The following is a 22,094-nucleotide window of genomic DNA, read 5'->3' on the forward strand; positions in this document are numbered from 1 at the left end:
GGGTGATACGGAACACAGTGTCGTGTTCTATATGTATCATCTGTGGCAGGGTACTCACACAGAAAAATAGTCATCTCGAAATAAACTAGACTGGTCATGACAGAGAGGACAGACGCTATGTACATTGTACAGTATTTACAGGTTCATCGTATCAGGGAAATTCTAGCAGCTCTTTTTGATAAGTACACTGAACAGTGGACCATGGCTTAACATTCTGTCCTAAGGACTGCCAACATTTCCAGTAGTGCACAACTACAAGTCAGGTGTGTTACGCCGAAGGGCGGTTATACCGGCTATATAGATACAGATACAGAAGCTGGTGTGTTACGCCGAAGGGCAGTTATACCGGCTATATAGATACAGATACAGGTACATGATAGGTGATTTCAACCTCCAGAGCCAGGGTCCCTAACCACTGGACTTTCTACTATGCACCACACAGAATTCAAGGCAACTACAAGGTAAATACGCAATGCTCATTTGGAGACTCTAAGCCAAGACACAAAAGTTGCTGATTTGCTGCGATGGACGCAGTGTCAGCCAGGAATCCACCCTAAGCTAGCTCCGGTTTGCAGCCAACGATATGGTTATTCTCCATTGAAGCATAGCATCTGAATACATTTAGTAGTACATGTACAGTTCCCCAGACGGGTAGCAGAAGCAAACATAGGAGCAAACTACCAGCCAGATGGTACGCAGGCTAATCAGAGGAGCAAACAGAGCTAGAGAACAGTACATAGATAACACACTAGAACTGTCTACATTCTGTGGTGAAATAATACATTTTATAGATGTTAAAATTTACCTTGGCACTAAGGACTTTCTCCAGCTTCTTGTTCCACTGCTGATCTTTCTTTTTCTCTGCCTTTACATCAACTCCCTATCGAGAGAGGGAACAAATCGGTACATTGTGTTACTTGTCATAAGGCTACATTGCAGTATTTACTATGCATATTCTTAATCTCTTAACAATGGGAATCACCTACCTGACATTTAGAACATGAAAAACTCACATTGGCATGGTTGTCCGGCCTCTGAAGAGTATTAAAGTTGACGACAAAAAAAGGAAAAAAATTTACGGCGGAATTATATTATACGCCATCAAAACATAGGTGGTGACCTATTCACTACCTGTAAACAACACCAAAACACCTAACTTCTAAGGCCTTCTGCAACCACAAATATCACTAATAATCTGTTTTTTTAACACAACATAGAAGCTACAACCCTTACCTATAATATGCACCTCCAAACTCCAAACATATCCCAAGAAAAACATTTCTACAGCCACTTTGGCCAAGGCTACCTAAGCATTCTGAATAGGCTGAAACTGGGTCATCTGCGCAAGTCCGGAAATACCGAAATTTGCCCAAAACAATGGAGCGTAGGGCAGCAACCATGGCTCTTCGGCCACACCACTTTGAGCAATCACTAAAAACAGCAGGAAACTGGTTCACTCTTTGCCAAATACTGAGTGGCAAGCAAGAAAAGTAGCATGTATGTATCATTTTTAAAGTCTTTTTAGTACAACCTTAAAAAAAGTACTTCAAAAACTCTGTTCACTTGGCCATGGTATTGTTATAAACATGTATGTGAATATTAAGATATACTAATAATGTATCTTCAAAATTTAGAATTGTTCCAAAGCTACAATATGAGTCCCCACCGTCTCCGCCTCCTCCTCCGGGTTCATGATGTCCTCCATGTCCGCCTGGCTGATGTTGAGGATGGAGCAGGCCAGCGACTGCGCCTTGGTCAGGGACTCGTCCTGCTGCCCTCTCTCTCGTTCCCTCGATTTCCTGGAGCCCTCCTCCACCCTGAGGACCTGCCGCCGGGTGGACTGGACCTGGTGCAGGAGCTCTGCTGAGAGGGCCTGCAGAGGGTTACAGAGATGGGAGTGTGTTACTGGTGCAGGTTACAGGAATGGGAGTGTGTTACTGGTGCAGGTTACAGAGATGGGAGTGTGTTACTGGTGCAGGAGCTCTGCTGAGAGGGCCTGCAGAGGGGTACAGAGATGGGAGTGTGTTACTGGTGCAGGTTACAGGAATGGGAGTGTGTTACTGGTGCAGGTTACAGAGATGGGAGTGTGTTACTGGTGCAGGTTACAGGAATGGGAGTGTGTTACTGGTGCAGGAGCTCTGCTGAGAGGGCCTGCAGAGGGGTACAGAGATGGGAGTGTGTTACTGGTGCAGGTTACAGGAATGGGAGTGTGTTACTGGTGCAGGTTACAGGAATGGGAGTGTGTTACTGGTGCAGGAGCTCTGCTGAGAGGGCCTGCAGAGGGGTACAGAGATGGGAGTGTGTTACTGGTGCAGGTTACAGGAATGGGAGTGTGTTACTGGTGCAGGTTACAGAGATGGGAGTGTGTTACTGGTGCAGGTTACAGAGATGGGAGTGTGTTACTGGTGCAGGTTACAGGAATGGGAGTGTGTTACTGGTGCAGGAGCTCTGCTGAGAGGGCCTGCAGAGGGGTACAGAGATGGGAGTGTGTTACTGGTGCAGGTTACAGGAATGGGAGTGTGTTACTGGTGCAGGTTACAGAGATGGGAGTGTGTTACTGGTGCAGGTTACAGGAATGGGAGTGTGTTACTGGTGCAGGAGCTCTGCTGAGAGGGCCTGCAGAGGGGTACAGAGATGGGAGTGTGTTACTGGTGCAGGTTACAGGAATGGGAGTGTGTTACTGGTGCAGGTTACAGAGATGGGAGTGTGTTACTGGTGCAGGTTACAGAAATGGGAGTGTGGTACTGGTGCAGGAGCTCTGCTGAGAGGGCCTGCAGAGGGGTACAGAGATGGGAGTGTGTTACTGGTGCAGGTTACAGGAATGTGTTACTGGTGCAGGTTACAGAGATGGGAGTGTGTTACTGGTGCAGGTTACAGAAATGGGAGTGTGTTACTAGTGCAGGAGCTCTGCTGAGAGGGCCTGGAGAGGGTTACAGAGATGGGAGTGTGTTACTGGTGCAGGAGTTCTGCTGAGAGGGCCTGGAGAGGGTTACAGAGATGGGAGTGTGTTACTGGTGCAGGAGTTCTGCTGAGAGGGCCTGGAGAGGGTTACAGAGATGGGAGTGTGTTACTGGTGCAGGTTACAGGAATGGGAGTGTGTTACTGGTGCAGGAGTTCTGCTGAGAGGGCCTGAAGAGGGGTACAGAGATGGGAGTGTGTTACTGGTGCAGGTTACAGGAATGGGAGTGTGTTACTGGTGCAGGAGTTCTGCTGAGAGGGCCTGAAGAGGGGTGCAGAGATGGGAGTGTGTTACTGGTGCAGGTTACAGAGATGGGAGTGTGTTACTGGTGCAGGTTACAGGAATGGGAGTGTGTTACTGGTGCAGGAGCTCTGCTGAGAGGGCCTGAAGAGGGGTACAGAGATGGGAGTGTTGGGAGAACTGCAGGAATGTGTTTCCGTAACTGCAGGAATGCGCTTCCGTAACTGCAGGAATGTGCTTCAGTAACTGCAGGAATGTGTTTCAGTAACAGCAGGAATGTGTTTCCGTAACTGTAGAAATGTGTTTCCGTAACTGCAGGAATGTGTTTCCGTAACTGCAGGAATGTGTTTCTGTAACTGCAGGAATGTGTTTCAGTAACTGCAGGAATGTGTTTCAGTAACTGCAGGAATGTGTTTCAGTAACTGCAGGAATGTGTTTCCGTAACTGCAGGAATGTGTTTCAGTAACTGCAGGAATGTGTTTCCGTAACTGCAGGAATGTGTTTCAGTAACTGCAGGAATGTGTTTCAGTAACTGCAGTTTAGTAACTGTAGAAATGCGTATCAGTATCTGCAGGAATGTGTTTCAGTAACTGCATGAATGTGTTTCAGTAACTGCACGAATGTGTATCTGTAACTGCATGAATGTGTTTCAGTAACTGCAGGAATGTGTTTCAGTAACTGCAGGAATGTGTTTCAGTAACTGCAGGAATGTGTTTCAGTAACTGCAGGAATGTGTTTCAGTAACTGCAGGAATGTGTTTCAGTAACTGTAGAAATGTGTTTCAGCAACTGCAGGAATGTGTTTCCGTAACTGCAGGAATGTGTTTCAGTAACTGCAGGAATGTGTTTCAGTAACTGCAGGAATGTGTTTCAGTAACTGCAGGAATATGTTTCTGTAACTGCAGGAATGTATTTCAGTAACTGCAGGAATGTGTTTCAGTAACTGCAGGAATGTGTTTCAGTAACTGTAGAAATGTGTTTCAGTAACTGCAGGAATGTGTTTCCGTAACTGCAGGAATGTGTTTCAGTAACTGCAGGAATGTGTTTCAGTAACTGCAGGAATGTGTTTCAGTAACTGCAGGAATATGTTTCTGTAACTGCAGGAATGTGTTTCAGTAACTGCAGGAATGTGTTTCTGTAACTGCAGGAATGTGTTTTCGTAACTGCAGGAATGTGTTTCAGTAACTGTAGAAATGTGTTTCCGTAACTGCAGGAATGTGTTTCAGTAACTGCAGGAATGTGCTTCAGTAACTGCAGGAATGTGTTTCAGTAACTGCAGCAATGGAGAGTGCAGAATATGGGATTACAGAATTGGATAGTATGGAGTTGGAGAGTGTAGAATCAGGGAGTATGGAATAGGGAATTGCAGATTGCAGAACTGGAGATCTGAGAGTGCAGAATTGGATAGTATGGAATTGGAGAGTACGGAATCAGAGAGTACGGAACTGTGGAGTACCTTGACAAAGGTGTTGAGTTCGCCGACCCTGGTCTGGCTCTTGTTGAGTTTGGTCTCCACGGCCTCGATGGCGAGCTCACTCTTGGTGGCGAGCCCCTGCAGCTGGTGGGCTGCAGCCGACTCCAGCTCCGACACCACCGTCTCAGCCTCGTGTCTCCGCGTCTGGGTCTCCTGCAACTGTTTTGTCTGACAGGGGGAGGAAAGTTTTCAACACTAAGGGTCTCCTGCAGCTGTTTTGTCTGACAGGGCAAGGAGGTTTTCGACACTAAGGGTCTCCTGCAGCTGTTTGGTCTGACAGGGAGAGAAGTTTTCAACACTAAGGGTCTCCTGCAACTGTTTTGTCTGACAGGGGGAGGAAAGTTTTCAACACTAAGGGTCTCCTGCAGCTGTTTTGTCTGACAGGGCAAGGAGGTTTTCGACACTAAGGGTCTCCTGCAGCTGTTTGGTCTGACAGGGAGAGAAGTTTTCAACACTAAGGGTCTCCTGCAACTGTTTTGTCTGACAGGGGGAGGAAAGTTTTCAACACTAAGGGTCTCCTGCAGCTGTTTTGTCTGATAGGGAGAGAAGTTTTCGACACTATGGTTTCATGCAGCTATTCTATCTGACAGGGAGAGAAGTTTTCAACACTAAGGGTCTCCTGCAGCTGTTTTGTCTGACAGGGAGAGAAGTTTTCAACACTAAGGGTCTCCTGCAGCTGTTTTGTCTGACAGGGAGAGAAGTTTTCAACACTAAGGGTCTCCTGCAGCTGTTTGGTCTGACAGGGAGAGAAGTTTTCAACACTAAGGGTCTCCTGCAGCTGTTTGGTCTGACAGGGAGAGAAGTTTTCAACACTAAGGGTCTCCTGCAGCTGTTTGGTCTGACAGGGAGAGAAGTTTTCAACACTAAGATCTCCTGCAGCTGTTTTTTTTGTCTGATAGGGGGAAGAAAGTTTTCAACACTAAGGTATCCTGCAGGTGCTTTGTCTGATAGGAGATAAGATTTTGAACAATAAGGTCTCCTACAGCCATTTTGTCTGACAGGGGGAAGATGGTTTCAACACTAAGGTCTCCTGCAGCTGTTTTGTCTGATGGGGAGAAGGTTTTCAACACTAAGATCTCTTGCAGCTGTTTTTTTGTCTGACAGGGGGAAGAAGGTTTTCAACACTAAGGCCTCTTACATGTGTTTTGTCTGACGGGGAAAGTTTTCAACACCATAAGAGAAAACATTGTACAATCAAACTTGGTCTCTACAACCACTCAAGGAACTCAGGATGAAAATTAAAAGCAATATTCTATGTACAGAAACTATGAATTTACACATTCCATGTCTACCTTCTTCTCCAGGTCCTGCTGTGTCTGGAAGTACAGCTGCTCGTAGTGATACTTGTCCTTCGTCACTGCTGCTATCCTCCTCTTCAGGGAACCCAGCTGAAACAGAGACAAGCATCTCCAGATAGTATCAACACAGTTGTTTTAACCTTTCACATGATAAGAACATGTAGGGGGGGGAGGGGGATTCAAATTCTGTATGTCTAGCTGAACAACCTTGATTAGATTGGTCTGACATCTTGTGGATTTTTGCTCTTCACCAAAGTGTGTACCAAAAGTAAGCTCACTGCTGCGGAAATGAGAACTCTTGGGAATCATCAAGGTGATTGACTACACATACGGACAAAATTAGAAACAAACAAAGACCTGACAGGTGTTTTCTTCTGTTTGCTGTCTAGTGTCAAAGCATCAACAACTAAACAAAAGGCACAGAGCTTAAGCAAACAAACAAACAAACACCTGTGTTTTCTTCTGTTCACTTTCAACAGTCAGAGCTTAAACAAACAAACAAGCAAACACATGACGTGTTTTCTTGTTTACTGTCCAGTATCAGAACAAACAAACAAACACCTGTGTTTTCTTCTGCTCGCTGTCCAGACTCAGTGCCTTGATCCTCTCCTGAGTCATATAGCCAGTATAAACAAACAAACACCTGTGTTTTCTTCTGCTCGCTGTCCAGACTCAGTGCCTTGATCCTCTCCTGAGCCATATAGCCGGTATAAACAAACAAACAAACAAACACCTGTGTTTTCTTCTGCTCGGTGTCCAGACTCAGTGCCTTGATCCTCTCCTGCGCCATATATCCAGTATAAACAAACAAACAAACAAACAAACAAACACCTGTGTTTTCTTCTGCTCGCTGTCCAGACTCAGTGCCTTGATCCTCTCCTGAGCCATATATCCAGTATAAACAAACAAACAAACAAACAAACAAACAAACACCTGTGTTTTCTTCTGCTCGCTGTCCAGACTCAGTGCCTTGATCCTCTCCTGAGCCATATAGCCGGTATAAACAAACAAACAAACAAACACCTGTGTTTTCTTCTGCTCGCTGTCCAGACTCAGTGCCTTGATCCTCTCCTGCGCCATATAGCCAGTATAAACAAACAAACAAACAAACAAACACCTGAGTTTTCTTCTGCTCGCTGTCCAGACTCAGTGCCTTGATCCTCTCCTGCGCCATATAGCCAGTATAAACAAACAAACAAACAAACAAACACCTGTGTTTTCTTCTGCTCGCTGTCCAGACTCAGTGCCTTGATCCTCTCCTGCGCCATATAGCCAGTATAAACAAACAAACAAACAAACAAACAAACAAACACCTTTGTTTTCTTCTGCTCGCTGTCCAGACTCAGTGCCTTGATCCTCTCCTGAGCCATATAGCCAGTATAAACAAACAAACAAACAAACAAACACCTGTGTTTTCTTCTGCTCGCTGTCCAGACTCAGTACCTTGATCCTCTCCTGAGCCATACATGTATAGCCAGTATAAACAAACAAACAAACAAACAAACACCTGAGTTTTCTTCTGCTCGCTGTCCAGACTCAGTGCCTTGATCCTCTCCTGAGTCATATAGCCAGTATAAACAAACAAACAAACAAACACCTGTGTTTTCTTCTGCTCGCTGTCCAGACTCAGTGCCTTGATCCTCTCCTGAGCCATATAGCCGGTATAAACAAACAAACAAACACCTGTGTTTTCTTCTGCTCGGTGTCCAGACTCAGTGCCTTGATCCTCTCCTGCGCCATATATCCAGTATAAACAAACAAACAAACAAACAAACACCTGAGTTTTCTTCTGCTCGCTGTCCAGACTCAGTGCCTTGATCCTCTCCTGAGTCATATAGCCAGTATAAACAAACAAACAAACAAACACCTGTGTTTTCTTCTGCTCGGTGTCCAGACTCAGTGCCTTGATCCTCTCCTGCGCCATATAGCCAGTATAAACAAACAAACAAACAAACAAACACCTGTGTTTTCTTCTGCTCGCTGTCCAGACTCAGTGCCTTGATCCTCTCCTCCAGTTGCTGGACCGCGCTGCTGTCAGACTGGGCGTTCTCCTGAGCCATCTTCACCTTCAGCTTCATGTCCTCGATCAGGGTCCGCTTCATAGTCACGTCACGCTCCAGGCGGCCGCACCTGGAGGGACGGGAGAGGGAGTTCTTCTGATCTGTATCTGTATAACCAACCTTCGGAGTAACACACCAGCTTCTGTATAATATTATGTATCTGTATAGCCGGTAAAACCGGCCTTTGACGTAACAAAACAGCTTCGCAGGCATGCGGCGCGACAGCAGCTGGTTATCACCAAGTGCTTCACCCTGAATTATGTACTGTCAGTCAGTTCAGTTCGGTACACTGACTTAGAATGAAAGTTCATTTGTGTTGGTAGAATACATTATAGAAAAAATGCTAACACTTAGAGGGGTAAGTCCCTATAGTTTCTTTCAGTGTTGGAAATGAAGTGTCAGCATTTTTTCTATAACAGTACACTGACTGTTGGATTTACGAACAAGTGACCTCAACTGACCAGCAGGCCAATTTTATGAGTCTTTTATGAATAAATAAAGGCTAAAACAAGCAAATCATCAGTGCTGCGCTACACTTCCTACCTTTCCTGGTACGTCCGGAGTTGTACTGCCTGGTCCTCATTCTCTGATCGCAGGGCCTTGATGACATCGGACTGCCTGGACACCTGGACAAAAACACGAGTAATTTAAAGGAATTACAATTATATGAACTTATTTTACATGTATTCTGCACAACTTCCGACTTAAAGAAATAACTGTCTTTAAGGCCACACCAATTTAATTTCTTGGTTCACGGATTTTTTCGTAAAAAAATATGGAGCGAGAGGGCGAAATAAAAATAAAAATAAAAATTGTAAAATGGTTGAGGTAAAGGTAACGGCTAATCCAAAACATAAAGAAAAAAAGTTTTCAGCTTGAAAAAAGTACAAAAACACTATTTTTGTACAGTAACAGCACCTGTACCCACACTTTAAGGAGCTTATAATATAAAGGTCAATTTGCTACACCAGAAAGTTGGTGAATGGTTTCATTAATGGTGAAAATTTTTATTTTTATTTTTTTTCCCAAAAAATAGAAGCGAGCGAATCCGTGAACCAAGAAATTAAATCGGTGTGGCCTAATTTGAGTCTTTTACCACTGCAATGTACGTTTTCCTGCCTGTATTTCTTTGTACAGCTCTTTGCACAGTGAAACCTTAACTTTGTTATAATGTTATTTTCTTGTTATTTCCTATAAGCCTCAAAACACGTGAACACCTGCTGCTGTAGTGCTGGTATAACCTGCCGATTTATTAATAGGTCCAAAATCTGGTCCACTGATTGTTTTCACGTTTTTAGAAAAAAAAACGGTTTTGTACTGGTACACTGTACCCACCCCTGAGTTGCAAGGTTGGTTGGGAAGCGGGGACACAGATCTCCTCATACAGTAGAAGCCCGTTGATTGCACAACGGATGACTGCACACTTCTGTTAATTGCACGTAATCCGCAAATCCTGTGGTGGTGCGGTCCAGCTTGAACCTTCGTTTTGTTGCACCATCCGGATAATTGCACAAAATACGCTGGCAAATCGGGTGTGCGATCAAAAGGCTTCTACTGTACAAGCAACACTGGTTACCTCGTTGGCAGTTGTCCTGACCCTGTTCTCCAGGTGCCTCCAGTCGGCCTGCGTGTGAGACTTGGTGGCCTGGCTCCCGGCGGACGTGATGGAGGCATCGCCTAACTCTGCCAGCTGCTTCTCCAGACCGGCCTTCTCACTCTGACAGGCCTCAAGCTCTGTGGTCAACTTCTGCAGGGCAGGATACAAAACATATCAAGATACAATACTGTATCTGTAAGGCCAATATAACTTCCCTCTGGCTTAACACACCAGCTTCTGTATCTGTTGTATCTGTCTAGCTGGTATAACCGGCCTTCAACGTATAAACTAACATTATGATACCAGCTTCAGACTTGCCTTCTCACTCTGACAGGCCTCAAGCTCCGTGGTCAACTTCTGCAGGTCAGGATACAAAACATATCAAGAAACCTCTAGACATTCATTCCGTGACAAGTGTCAGTTTGTTTTCTGTCAGACTGTAACATTCTTGATTATATGTAACTCTATTTTAAGAAGAATCTTTCATGATGAAACTGTTCGGGCGAACGTACGTCCACTATGTAATTTGGTTTGAAATTTCAGTTTTTTGTTTTAACTGCGAAAACCAAATAAAGCTTTTATCTCATCTCATCTCAAAATACAATACTGAATAGTGTAAGGTCAATATAACTGCCCTCTGGCATAACAGACTCTGACTCCAACTTCTGTATCTGTATAGCTGGTATAACCGCCCTTCAGTGTAACACACCAGCTTCTGTATCTGTATAGCCTTCAGCATAACACACCAGCTTCTGTATGATTGTATCTGTATAACCACCCTTCAGTATAACACACCAGTTTCTGTATCTGTATATTAGCTGGTATACTAGTAACCGCCCTTCAGCATAACACACCAGCTTCAGAATCTGTATCTGTATCTGTATAGCTGGTATAGCCACCCTTCAGCAAAACACACCAGCTTCTGTATCTGTATAACTAGTATAACCACCCTTCAGTATAACACAACAGTTTCTCTAGCCGGTATGACCAACCTTTGGCATCAGACACAAGCTTTTGTATCTGTATCTGTCTGGCCCATAAAACCTACCCTTTGGTGTAACACACCAACTTCTGTATGTATCTGAGTGTATTGCCAGTATATCTGAATTAGTCGTAGTTGGTATAGTTTGCATTCAATTGTGCATCTAATCTCTGTCTAAGCTACCTACATTTTGAACTGAAAGTTTGAGAAAATGCCCCAGGAGGTCTTGAGCAAAATGCAAATAACATCTACAGTTTTGGAAGTTATACTTAGTAAATCTACAGGAAAACACAAGCAGACAGACAGACAGAAAAATACACCATTTTCACAGCCAGGGTGACAATAACTCCATTCTGAGGAAGGTAACTCAATGTTATACAGTGTAGTATTTCAATGTAGAATATTGTTTGAAACTGTTTTTTTTAGAAATTTATAATGTCTATGTATTTTGTCAGCAGGGCTAGCCCTTTGTAATAGCCACAGACTAGTTGGGCAAAGCTGGCTATGTGGTCTGAATACCTGACACCAACATATTATTATTAAGTAAATAAACAAATAAATGACCTTTTCTTCAGGTAATGAGTACCTGTCTTTCCAGGGTTCACAGTTCAGAGGTCAGCTTGGAAAATGATCAAACAGTGTAACAAACTGACTGGTAAAACCGGTTTTTGACTCATAAGCACACACCTGCATGACGCAGTGACCTATTTACATTACATCAGACAGCAATTGTCTGCGCTTTTCTCCAACATTCGTCAAAACTTATCCAGTAGTCTGAGAGAAACACTGCGGTTTCTGATCCTTTCTTAATCTTGGTACGAAGTCTCTGCCACAAGATGAAATACCTGAGCATCTTTTTAGTCCTAACAGCCGCCGCTTTAACGACATTCAACGGAGCTGTTGGTGCAGAAACTGACGGAAGCCAAGCTGTGGAGAGTGGGCTCAACCCCAGGCAAAAGTCATGTAAGCATCTACCCACTCTTTTGCTTCTCCTTGACAGAAGGTTACTTTACAACAGTCAACAATTATGTTCAGTTGGGGTTAAATGCTTCACAGGAAGTTTTCATTTCTAAAAAAAATCAAAGACCTCTCAGGGAGACGAAGAAAATCTGGGCTACGACAACTGTTTAGGTGGTCACTTTGGACGGTAACAGGTCAACTCGCCCCATGCCCAACTCACCCCAACTATTTTACTTCTTGGTTTTATTCTGATTTTGTACACATACATCCTACTTTTATTAGTAAATATTACTTAAAGTGCGAGCAAAACCTCGTAACTCTAATTTTAACGTTCCCTTCTCTGTTTGGTCGCGGGAGCGGACACTCGCATTGGGGGCGGGCCGGATATGTTCCAAGTGCCCGCCCGCCCGCCATGTCCACCGGGTGCGCCGCCGCCCGCCTTCAAGAATGGCTGACTACTGGCTCAAATACTACAAATACGCTGCTAGGAAACTACGTAACATACAAATCTACTTAGTCTTTGAGAAAATGTTTTGTTTGACTATGCTTTAGAGTTGAGAATGTACGTGATGCTAAGCGCGCGGCCAAACACGGAGACACAGCCGGTGAAAATATTAGAGTCAGTCGCTAAATAAATGCAGAGCAAAATAGTATAAAAGAGGTTAGAATTAAAGTCATGAGGTTTTGTCAGCCTGTAAAGTAAGTAGGATACATGTGCATAAGACTAGAAGTGACCCAGTATTGCCAATCACCCTAAATTGGGGCGAGTTGGACATGGGGCGAGTCGTCTAGAAACCCTTTGGACAGGACTTCTAATGGCTAAGTCACTGGAAAAAAAATTATCTATTGTAAGTCAATAGCATACATTGGCCAGGAATGGTGGTTAGGGGTGGGTACCGGTACATAAAATTCAGGTCCAGGTCCACTGAGGATTAGGACCTAGACCTGATTGCCTAACTGACTTGCCTCCTCAACTTCGGGTGGAAGGGGCTGCAATAGACATGCCGTTTATCGACACTGAAAAAATTGGGGCAGACTGAAAATGTGCCGGAAGGAGTTACATTTTGCCATGTCTGAGGGCTGTTTGTTTTAGTTTTGGTGACACACCAATTCATAGAGTACGTCCATCCTCAGTCCTCCCTGGGTAAGTCCAGTTTAAGTCCATTAGTTCAACTTCAAGGTTTGCAAGGGAGTGACTCATTAAAATAATAATGAAGACATTGCTACTCTTTGCAGACTACTGGTAACATACTTTGTAACTGCAATCTACTAGTAGGAAGGTTCAAGTAAATGTACACGTATGTGATATTGCATGTCCTACTTGACTTCAAGTTTTTGGTTATTTACTTATCCGTAGTGCTGAGGATGCTGTCTGAAACGAGGAAGTTACACTGGGACGCCGGAATGGAGTACGCAATCGCAGAGCTGATGAAGGATGTGGACAAAGGAGTGGACCCGGAAAGCGAAGGTATACCTGATATTATGTTGAATACGAAAGTATCTATGGAATGTTGAATTGTATCACTGCATTTAGAAGGTATTTAGACCTCTGACCTCCTCCACCCTTAAAATCTTGAAAAACGGCTCAGGCCGAATGATGTATCAAGGTTAAATAAAGGCTGAAAAAAAAAAAATACCTGCCTATATTATAAGGCTTAGGTCCCAATTGCGAAAAAGAACCCTGTCGGGTAGTTCACATGCTTTTTTCCGGGTGTGACCCCTACGTGGCCCCGTGCGGCCCCCAGGATAAATTTGAGTAGGGCCCGGCATCAGGTTCGTTTTAAGATAGTATCAAAATCGGCCCGGCAACCTGCAACAAATACATGCCATGACCTGAGTGTGTGTGTGCATGTGCATGCTTGCGTGTGTGCATGCTTGCATGTGTGTGCATGTGTGTGTGCATGCATTTATTTGTTTGAACCTTTGTTTATTCATGAAAGCTCAAATCGGCCTCAGTTTTCAGTTCAGTTCATCCTTATCTGGTGACGCTATGAAGTTCTTCCATACGACCCTGTCGCGCATGACAGACAGGAGGTCTCCGTCTTGGAGGCCAACATCTTCCTCAATCACCCCCTTAAGGGTCAGGGTTGGTCGGCCACGTCTTCTCTTCTCGTCGGGCCGCCAGAGAAGAACCCTACCAGCCATCTCGTCGTGACGCATCACATGACCAGCAAGGGCCAGGCGTCGGTCGCGAATGACTCTAGTAATCCGTGGCAGACCGTTGTAAAGCTGTGTGTTAGAGGTGTGACTCTTCCAGTCAACATCCAAGGTGGCACGGAGAAGCCGGGTATAGTTCCCGTCGAGTTTCTTGCACAGGGTTTTAGTTAAAGACCAAGAGTCAGACCCGTAGAGCAGAATAGACTCAACACTCGATTTGAAGACTTTGATCTTGGTGGTATTTTGAATTGGAGCCTTCCACACCTTCCTGAGGGAATGGGATGCTCCCCATGCTAGTCTGATACGGTGACTGACGTCATGGGCTGTATTGGAGAAGCTTCCGAGATACTTAAAGTCGCTGACTTGCTCTATGACAGTTCCATCACTTGCTTTTAAGACCTGAGGGTCGACAGGGGGGTTGATGTGCATGACCATGGTCTTAGACGCATTTAGGAGTAGACCAATCTCCTGGGTGGCAGACTCTACACGGTGTAGAAAGACTTGTGCAGCACGGATAGTATCTTCAAGCAGGCAGATGTCATCCGCGAAGTCTAAATCCGGCAAAACCACAGCTGGGTGACGCGAGCTCTGTCTTCTCCTCAGAGTGAGGCCGTCGTTGGTATTGACAGCCTTGCGCAGTGCATAGTCCAATGCAACGATGAAGAGAAAAGGAGCCAGGGGATCACCCTGCAGGACACCAGTATTGATGTTGAAGGTGTCAGTTTCACCTTCAGGGGTGAGGACTGTAGCGATGGTGTTAGCGTACATTACCCTGATTGCGTCGACTATGGGCGTGGGCACACCATAGGCTGCAAGGATCTTGAACATTGTGATGCGGTTGATCGAATCAAACGCCTTTTTGAAGTCGATGAAAATGAGCACTGCCTCTTTTTGGTGGTTCTGCACCTCTTCAACGATTCGGCGTAGGGCCAGGATTTGAGCTGACGTTGAGCGTGAGGGACGAAAGCCGTTCTGATTGGGGCGTAAGAGCTTATCAACAACTGGCCTTATTCTGTTGAGCAGAAGGCGGTTGTACACTTTTGCGGCTATCTGAGTGAGGGATATGCCCCTGTAGTTGTCAGGAAGGGTAAGGTTTCCCTTCTTTGGGACTGGGACTATACCCGACAATCCCCACTCATCCGGCCTGTTTCCAGAAAGAGTTTGATTGCAAAAGTTGGTTAGGAACTGCCTAGCTTTGGGAAGTTGCCACACTTCTAATGGCAGGCCGTCCAGTCCCGGGGCTTTTCCGGCTTTCATTTGCTTCAGAGCTATGTCAACTTCACCCTGAGTGAAGGGATCGCAGCTAATGTTGTAGTTAGTGTCAAATACTGGGGTGATCGGAACTCCAGTGGAGCTGGACTGAGGGACATCATTGTTAAGGAGCTTGGAGAAGTGATTTTTCCAGGTGTTGAGTCTGTCTTCTCCCTGGATAAAGATCACGCCTGATCTTTTACCAGATAGCTCGCGCACTAGCTTCCATGCTCTCAGATGCTCTGGGGCTGAGCTTGCTTCGAAAGTCTGAAGTGTCTTAATGATTCTATCTTCTTCACATCTATCGTAAGTCTTTTTAAGCTGGATCTGGGCAGTTTGAACATCTTTAGTGGACGAACGAAGGGTAGCCCGGCGTGCAATCGACACTTGAATGGTATCTACTGGATCAGGGTCACGAGGTGGTTTCCGTGGAAGCCTCTTGCTGCCTACTTTGTTACAGATTTCTACAAAAGAAGAGTAGGATTTCTGCTGATCTGGTAGATTAGCATACGTATGGGCAATGTCATCATCAATTGTGCTTGCAAGCTCCTGGTCTTCTCTTAAAGCTCGCCAATACAACTTAGTGCGTGACATGGTTTTGGGCTTACGGACACTAAGACGGATCTTGGTGGAGACCATTCTGTGATCGGAGCCAATGGGATTGGAGGAGTTGAAAGCTTGGCAGTCCTTGATGCTGTTCCTCCACCGCTTTCTGAAGAGACAGAAGTCGATCTGGGCTAGGTTACCATTTGGAGATCTCCAAGTCCACAGTCTATTCTTAGGTTTTTGGAATGAAGTGTTGCCCACGATGAGGTTGTTTCGGTTAACAAGGTCTAATAGGTAGCCTCCGTTACGATTTGGTATTTGGTGGAACGAGAATTTGCCATCTATCCTGGCGTTGAAATCCCCACCAATAAGTAACATGGCATGTAGCGGTGTGGACTGAACAAAAGAATCAAATCGGCCTGCATGCACAAAACCGTCCTTATCTGTCTGCACTGTGACCCAATGCCTAATCAATGCTACATTAGTAAGTATGAGTTACATACAGCAATTCTAGCATGGGTGCCATCCAGGTAGTAGTTCTCTCCTACGGTCACTTCTGCTACCCGTCTGGGGAACTGTATATTCAAACCTTTTGGTGGTGACATCAGTTAATGAGTGAATTCAGGATTTGGTTCTAGAGCGCTTATTCGATGACACCAGGCCCTTCCGCAAACGGGCGGAGGGCGTTTGGGTGTTGGAGTGCTTGAACCCATTCCTTGATTTGCTCATGTGTAGGGACCAATCAGCACCCTCGTGATTTGGATGATTCTAGACGTTAGAGAGGTTTCCAAATGGAATAGAAGAGAAGCAACTGTACACAGTGTATAATAAAAGTCAAAGAGAGAAGCGACTGTATAGTGTATAATAAACGTCGGAGCTCACTACTTTTACTAGATGGAATACAAGAGAAGCACCTAATATGATATACTAAGTGCTATAGTGTATAATAAACGTCAGAGCAAACTGCTATCCAGATAGTACCCAGGCCACAGCAATTCTGATTCCTAACTCAGCCGTTCTGGTTCCCCCAGATGAGAAGACGAAGATCGGTGTGGAGAGGTTCACTGACCAGGTCGAGAAGTTTGATGAAGGCGACAAGGAAAAAGGTAAGCTGGTGTTGCCACACAGAGCCACTGTCACACAGCCAGCGAGCTTCAGTCCTATTTGTTGAGCACCAGAAGCTTGTTTCTTTGTCTATTCTTTATTTATCCAGGGTGAAAGCATATTGCCTGACGGCATTTTTCTAAGCCCCCTGGGGAAGTCAGAGAATTAAAAAATCACCAGAAACTTATTTTACATTTTATTACCTGAAATGTACTCATCACGTTAGATGGGTTTGGGGGCCTGCGAGCATTGGTCGATTTTTCAAAATTGCACGATGATTGTGAAAACACTGGCTGACACTACATTCACTGCAAGTAGCAAATACCTGGTTGGTATCTTTATGAACTTCTTAATCTTACACATTATTAATTACGAAGAAGAATGTTGATAACATCAAACTGACTGTGTTTCATCTTTTTTTGTCGCACGTGTAGTCATGAAGGTTTTTCGCCAGAGTGTGGGGAAAACGGAGACCAAAACCATTTTCCAAGATGCAAGCAAGCTTGCCAAGGAGGAGGACGAAAGTAAGAAATGCTTTCTTGCGATTTGTTCCTAATGTGCCAATGGATGATGACATCATGACTTGTGCAAAACTTTTACCTGTTACGCCAAATAGCATATTAAGAAAAAAAAGTAGCCTATTATGAGAGGGTCACTGAGTGGCAAGCACCATACGTCATTGGTTGCAGGGCAACACACACTGATGAATACCAAATGGTATGACATTTAGGCTTGTGATTATGGATCTGAGGCAAACATTCTTGTACTAAACAATGTGTTTGTAGAATAACCACACGGCATATTCTGTACCAACCAAGGTGATGAGAGTGGTGTGGAATACACTGTGCTGTATTTTACTAATATATACATGTATGTTTAATACCCAATCAAGAAAACACAATTTTCTACGCGAAAAAGAAAATTTGGTGTCCTTGTACATAAAGATTGCAAAGACATCATTTTCTAACATGCATATTTAGTGCTTCAATTTTCGACAGGGTAGTGCGTTAAAATCATTTGATCAACGCTTGTGTTATACAAGTCCAATAACTATGTGACAACCCAAATTATCACCCGGTATCAAACATTGTCATGTCCCAGATAAGACATGAAATATGCTATGCTGGGTCATATAGGCAACAAGTCTAAGGCCAAAACCAGGGCCTCGACAAAAATGCTTACCTTAGATTTGTAACAGTTGATTTGACATATCACCAATTTCTATACTCATTTCTTTATGAATGTCCCTATACAGGCCTCAAAACACTGAAGAAGGATGTAGGTTTCGACGCTAACGAGAGAAGGGCTTTTAAGGAGTTGGTAGCTGACGAAGTCAAAGGGAATGATCCAGAAAAAAAAGAAAGTATGTACCGTACTACCCATCTTTGATCTTTGCGTGCCAGACCTAATCATTACAACAGGACAAGTATTCATACAGATCTTATGGACTTCATAGGAATACAAACAATAAGTATCATATGACATTCTCTATAATGTGGAATGAAAGTTAGCATGTTCATTACCTATTTGAATGAAGGAACTGACATATCTGTACAGTCAAACCTGCCCAAGAAGACCAATCAAAGGATCCATAAAATTTAAATCTGATCTATGTGGACAGGTCCAGGTTGCTAGATTCTTACGCTAATGTGTTATTGCGATATATCAACCGAAAACCGGTTACATTGGCCAGGTGGTCCTTATGTAGAGGTGGTTCATTGTCAGGTTTGACTGAAATTGTTCAAGTAAGTTTATTATAATGAATTGTTCTTTGAAAAACAATGCAGGGTTGAACAAATTTTCTAAAATCCACTTGTCCTATCGGGCAAGCACATAAAAGATGTACTTGCCCGAACCAATTTTTCACTTGCCCAAAATTCAAATGTCACTGTTACCAGTATATGCATTTTCACTTCCAGCAATGGAATTCTCTGTAGACAATTGCTTGATGTCATGACTGTAAAAAGTAACAAGTATATCAAAATTGCACTAAAATCAATGGAAAAATCTTACTTGCCCGATCGGACAAGTGGGGTAGGACATGCACTTGCCCGAACAGCACTTTCACTTGCCCTGGACAATAGGGCTAGTGGACTTGTTTATCCCTGCAATGCACAGTACATTTCTACGATTCGGATGATGATTGAGACCTGCATTTTGATCCTTCTCCCTTTTCCTTCAGAAGCAGCTGAGTTGTCTTTGATGGCAAACGCAGAAGAGAAAGTGGACAAATTGAGTCAGTTGGATAAGCAACGACGTAAGATTTATTTTTCTTACCCTTTAATGGTTACATGTAGACACAAATCATCACCACATACCAAATAAAAATATGATTGAAGAGAATGGCCATTGCTTAGACCATGCTGATATGAGTAAATCAATCAAATTTGCTTTGGTACCCAGAAACTGATGGCAGCAAGCAAGAAATGTTGGGCCAAAGAGAGTTGCCTTTGTTGTGGGATCTGTGATTAAGCAGGTTGAGCAAACGACAAAACCAAACAAAAAGTTCTTCGTCTTCTTTGACGTTGTTGGACTTTGTTCCGGGCTCGAAATACCTATTTTTTTTTAGCTTACTTGTACTGATACACGGGGCAAAAAAATTACATGTGCATGATTGTGTATTGGCTAATTTTCAGCTTCTTTGTACAATTTACAGTACAGCCACAACATTTCCCTTGAAACAGTTAAAGAATTGTGCACATCAAATTCATATAAACAAGTCATTGGGGTCTTATTAAAAGAACTACATAGTTTTCAGAAGTCACAGTGACTTACAATGTACATCGTTCCCCAACTTTCCCACATTCACCGACAAACGGAAAGCCACTATTCTCTTAGACTTGGAATCGCATGTACTAAAAATATGGAAAAAGTGGGGCTTTTCGTCTTCCTCTGCTTGTAAATATTAGAAGTCTTTTGTTTGATGCCAATCAACAGTCCATTATTACATTATTGTAAAAAAATTGTTTCCAACGTTTCTACCACAAACTTTTAGTTTGCCTTTGGCTAGATGAACTTGCAAACAGATTTCTTACTTGAATGTACATTTCCTTCAGTGCGAGCCATGATAGCCAGCAAATATGGAGAAGAGCTGGCCACGAGGGTGTTTGATGAGGCAGAAACCATCGAAAAGGAAGAAGAGGACAAGATGGCCGCCTCAAAGAAGGAGGAGACCGCGAAGCCAGCCCAAACCGCTGGAACGACAGAGGACAAGAAAGCAGCCGCCCCGAACCAAGCCACTCAGGATCAAGCAATTCCACAGCAGGCTGCTCCAAATCAAGCCACCTAGAATTAAGAACCCAGGCTTCTTTCATTTATTATGATGTTCAAAAAAGAAAGGTGATAGTACAGCAGATGGTTTTATAAAGTATTCACTGACAGCGATAGCAATTAAGCAAGGTGATAGTGATAGTACAATAGAGGGTCCTGTCTCATATCTAAGCATAATTTATAATACATATGAGTTACATTTGCACACCATCCTTACATGATGAACCGTTTTTTTTCTAGTTAGATGTACTTGTGTTGAATTGTTTCAGACTGTATTACTAAGTCATCCATGAAATATATACTTGCTGTGGCCATATGTGAATCTAACATCGATTTTGTGAGTTCCAAAGATTTAATTCTCTTCTAGTTGTTCATACAGAGTTTTGATTTAGATGTTGCTTCAGCTAGCAAGAACAAACAGCAGCAAGAATGGTTATAGCTTTGAAAAGGATTTAGTAGGGCAATAAGTGCAGGAATTAATTCTTCAGGTATAAGATGCATAGCAAAAGATTGTATATTTATATATATATATATATATATATATATATATATATATATATATATATATATATATATATATATATATATATATATATATATACATATATAGTAGTAGTAATGGTTTATTGAGAAATCTGTCTCACTACAGTCGCAGCCGAAGGCTGAATTGGTGTGTGATATTACAATATAAAACAAACGTACTATGTCAATATTTAAAACATGCCCCCCAGTACTTTGCTTTCCCACACTATTAGATTCTAATTCTTCCAATAGATTATAAAGAGTTCTTCCAACGCTGTTGCAGGTTTGAGTTTCTCTGTGTGTTTTCAAATTGGTAATCAATCAGCAGTTTTGTTCAGTAAAGGTGAAGAATTCGCTATCCTCACTTTGATTTTCCTTTTGTCATTTGTGTGTTTTTCTTTGAGGAACATTTGAAATCCTGGCCCCATGCAGACTCTACAATGTTTTTCTCTTTTTTATTTCTTTACCTTGGATATCTTCAGTACTAAAGAAGACATTTTTGTGCCCAAAATAGAATCTTTTGAAAACATGATCTGGAACCAGTTATGCTCACTTAAGAGCTACTCGTAATGACAGAGAAGACAGTACATTATTTACAGATTCATTGTACCAGAGAAATTCCACCAGCTCTTTCGACGAGTAAAATGAACAATGAATGAATGAATGAATGAAGACCTTTATTGTACGTTTTTGCTTTCTAACAAGCTAAGTACAGGTCAAGGTGAATAGGGTACATCTCCTAAGTACAATCTGTGTAAACTGTAATACATGACTGGAACTACAAAGTCTGAAGTATACTAGTACTACTACTACTACTACTGGTATGTACAGGTTCAACTTCTTCTCGCTTCTTAATACAGTTGTAAATGTAGTTGCAGGTGGAGTTTAGAATACATGGTTTGTCTAATTGCAATAGAAATGTAAACTTTTCAGTACTATTTAAATGCATAAAGTATGGGAACTTATCCTGTACACATTTGAAGAAGATATTTCTCTCATCGTTGTATAGTGAACAGTCAACAATAAAATGACACTCGTCTTCTATCTTGTTCAAGTTACAATATTGACAAATTCTTTGCTGGAGAGGAATGCAATTATGTCTACCTTTTTCAACATGCAGTTTGTGTGAACTAACAAGGAGAATGGAAAATCCCGTCTAAGGACTACTACCCTTTCCAGTAGCATGCATGTCAGGCAAGTGACACAGGTAGGATTCAACTCACAACTTCTTGGCCCAAAAGCCACTAACCATGACCACACACTATGTGTATGACTATATTCTAATTTCTAAGAAGTAATGTCTGATACACCCAGAGAGTACAGGTGTATTGAGAATTGTGTCCTAACTTCCTGGAAACAATCACACACTAACAAGGTCACTAACTATGTACCTGACTATGCATCCTACTAATTTCTAAGAAGAAATGTCTGAAACACCCAGAGAGTACAGGACTGGTGTATTGAGAAATTGTATCCTAACTTCCTGGAAATGATCACACACAAACATCCCACTTACCATGGACCATGCTGTCCACTTTTCAACCACAGTAAGTCCATTGGTCTGAAAATGGACTTAGTCAGGGAGGACTGAAGATGGACTTACTGCCTAAATTGATGTTAAGGCCTTACTCTGGATAAGAGTCCACCAAAACACCAACAGTTCTTAAACATGGCA

The 22,094-nt window shown here is 43.1% G+C and overlaps 3 protein-coding genes across 9 annotated transcripts in view; 2 read left to right on the forward strand and 1 right to left on the reverse strand.

The window, feature by feature from the left end:
* Positions 1 to 22,094, reverse strand: part of LOC118409293 (centlein-like) — a 105,509-nt gene that overhangs the window by 1,822 nt on the left and 81,593 nt on the right. For 4 of the 5 annotated variants that reach the window (XM_035810200.1, XM_035810199.1, XM_035810197.1 and 1 more), the window contains 7 exons: positions 9,607 to 9,777; positions 8,574 to 8,656; positions 7,932 to 8,100; positions 5,965 to 6,060; positions 4,655 to 4,840; positions 1,667 to 1,873; positions 806 to 880 (listed from right to left, as the gene is read on the reverse strand). In XM_035810200.1, the coding sequence (XP_035666093.1) occupies positions 806 to 880; positions 1,667 to 1,873; positions 4,655 to 4,840; positions 5,965 to 6,060; positions 7,932 to 8,100; positions 8,574 to 8,656; positions 9,607 to 9,777 (987 nt within the window). Of the gene's footprint in view, positions 1 to 805; positions 881 to 1,666; positions 1,874 to 4,654; positions 4,841 to 5,490; positions 5,511 to 5,964; positions 6,061 to 7,931; positions 8,101 to 8,573; positions 8,657 to 9,606; positions 9,778 to 22,094 lie in introns of all 5 variants that reach the window. The other variant, XM_035810198.1, reaches the window with a different exon arrangement.
* On the forward strand, positions 1,888 to 3,320 carry LOC118409298. 3 transcript variants are annotated; one of them, XM_035810214.1, is made up of 6 exons: positions 1,888 to 2,101; positions 2,134 to 2,192; positions 2,257 to 2,721; positions 2,754 to 2,812; positions 2,903 to 3,170; positions 3,203 to 3,320. In XM_035810214.1, the coding sequence occupies exons 1-5, from the start codon at positions 1,956 to 1,958 to the stop codon at positions 2,912 to 2,914; spliced, it is 741 nt and encodes a 246-aa protein (XP_035666107.1). In that variant the 5' UTR covers positions 1,888 to 1,955; the 3' UTR covers positions 2,915 to 3,170; positions 3,203 to 3,320. The 3 variants fall into 3 exon arrangements, 2 of the variants coding, with proteins under 2 accessions (XP_035666107.1, XP_035666108.1); XM_035810215.1 differs by lacking the exon at positions 2,754 to 2,812 and having other exon boundaries at positions 2,839 to 3,170; XR_004830423.1 differs by lacking the exon at positions 3,203 to 3,320 and having other exon boundaries at positions 1,888 to 2,192; positions 2,257 to 2,411; positions 2,444 to 2,812; positions 2,903 to 3,153.
* Positions 11,299 to 20,224, forward strand: LOC118409297. Its single transcript, XM_035810212.1, has 7 exons — positions 11,299 to 11,572; positions 12,927 to 13,037; positions 16,555 to 16,629; positions 17,062 to 17,151; positions 17,883 to 17,990; positions 18,810 to 18,884; positions 19,684 to 20,224. The coding sequence occupies exons 1-7, from the start codon at positions 11,446 to 11,448 to the stop codon at positions 19,914 to 19,916; spliced, it is 819 nt and encodes a 272-aa protein (XP_035666105.1). The 5' UTR covers positions 11,299 to 11,445; the 3' UTR covers positions 19,917 to 20,224.

Source organism: Branchiostoma floridae, chromosome 2 (genome assembly GCF_000003815.2).
Source record: "Branchiostoma floridae strain S238N-H82 chromosome 2, Bfl_VNyyK, whole genome shotgun sequence".
Lineage (NCBI taxonomy): Eukaryota > Metazoa > Chordata > Leptocardii > Amphioxiformes > Branchiostomatidae > Branchiostoma > Branchiostoma floridae.

Coding starts and splice junctions, on each gene's coding strand:
- LOC118409297 (XM_035810212.1), top strand. CDS start 11,446: ATGAAATACCTGAGCATCTTTTTAGTCCTAACAGCCGCCGCTTTAACG. Junction 17,152..17,882: donor TGCCAAGGAGGAGGACGAAA/GTAAGAAATGCT, acceptor GTCCCTATACAG/GCCTCAAAACACTGAAGAAG. Junction 17,991..18,809: donor TGATCCAGAAAAAAAAGAAA/GTATGTACCGTA, acceptor CTTTTCCTTCAG/AAGCAGCTGAGTTGTCTTTG.
- LOC118409298 (XM_035810214.1), top strand. CDS start 1,956: ATGGGAGTGTGTTACTGGTGCAGGAGCTCTGCTGAGAGGGCCTGCAGA. Junction 2,193..2,256: donor GGAGTGTGTTACTGGTGCAG/GTTACAGGAATG, acceptor TTACTGGTGCAG/GAGCTCTGCTGAGAGGGCCT. Junction 2,722..2,753: donor GGAGTGTGTTACTGGTGCAG/GTTACAGAAATG, acceptor GTACTGGTGCAG/GAGCTCTGCTGAGAGGGCCT.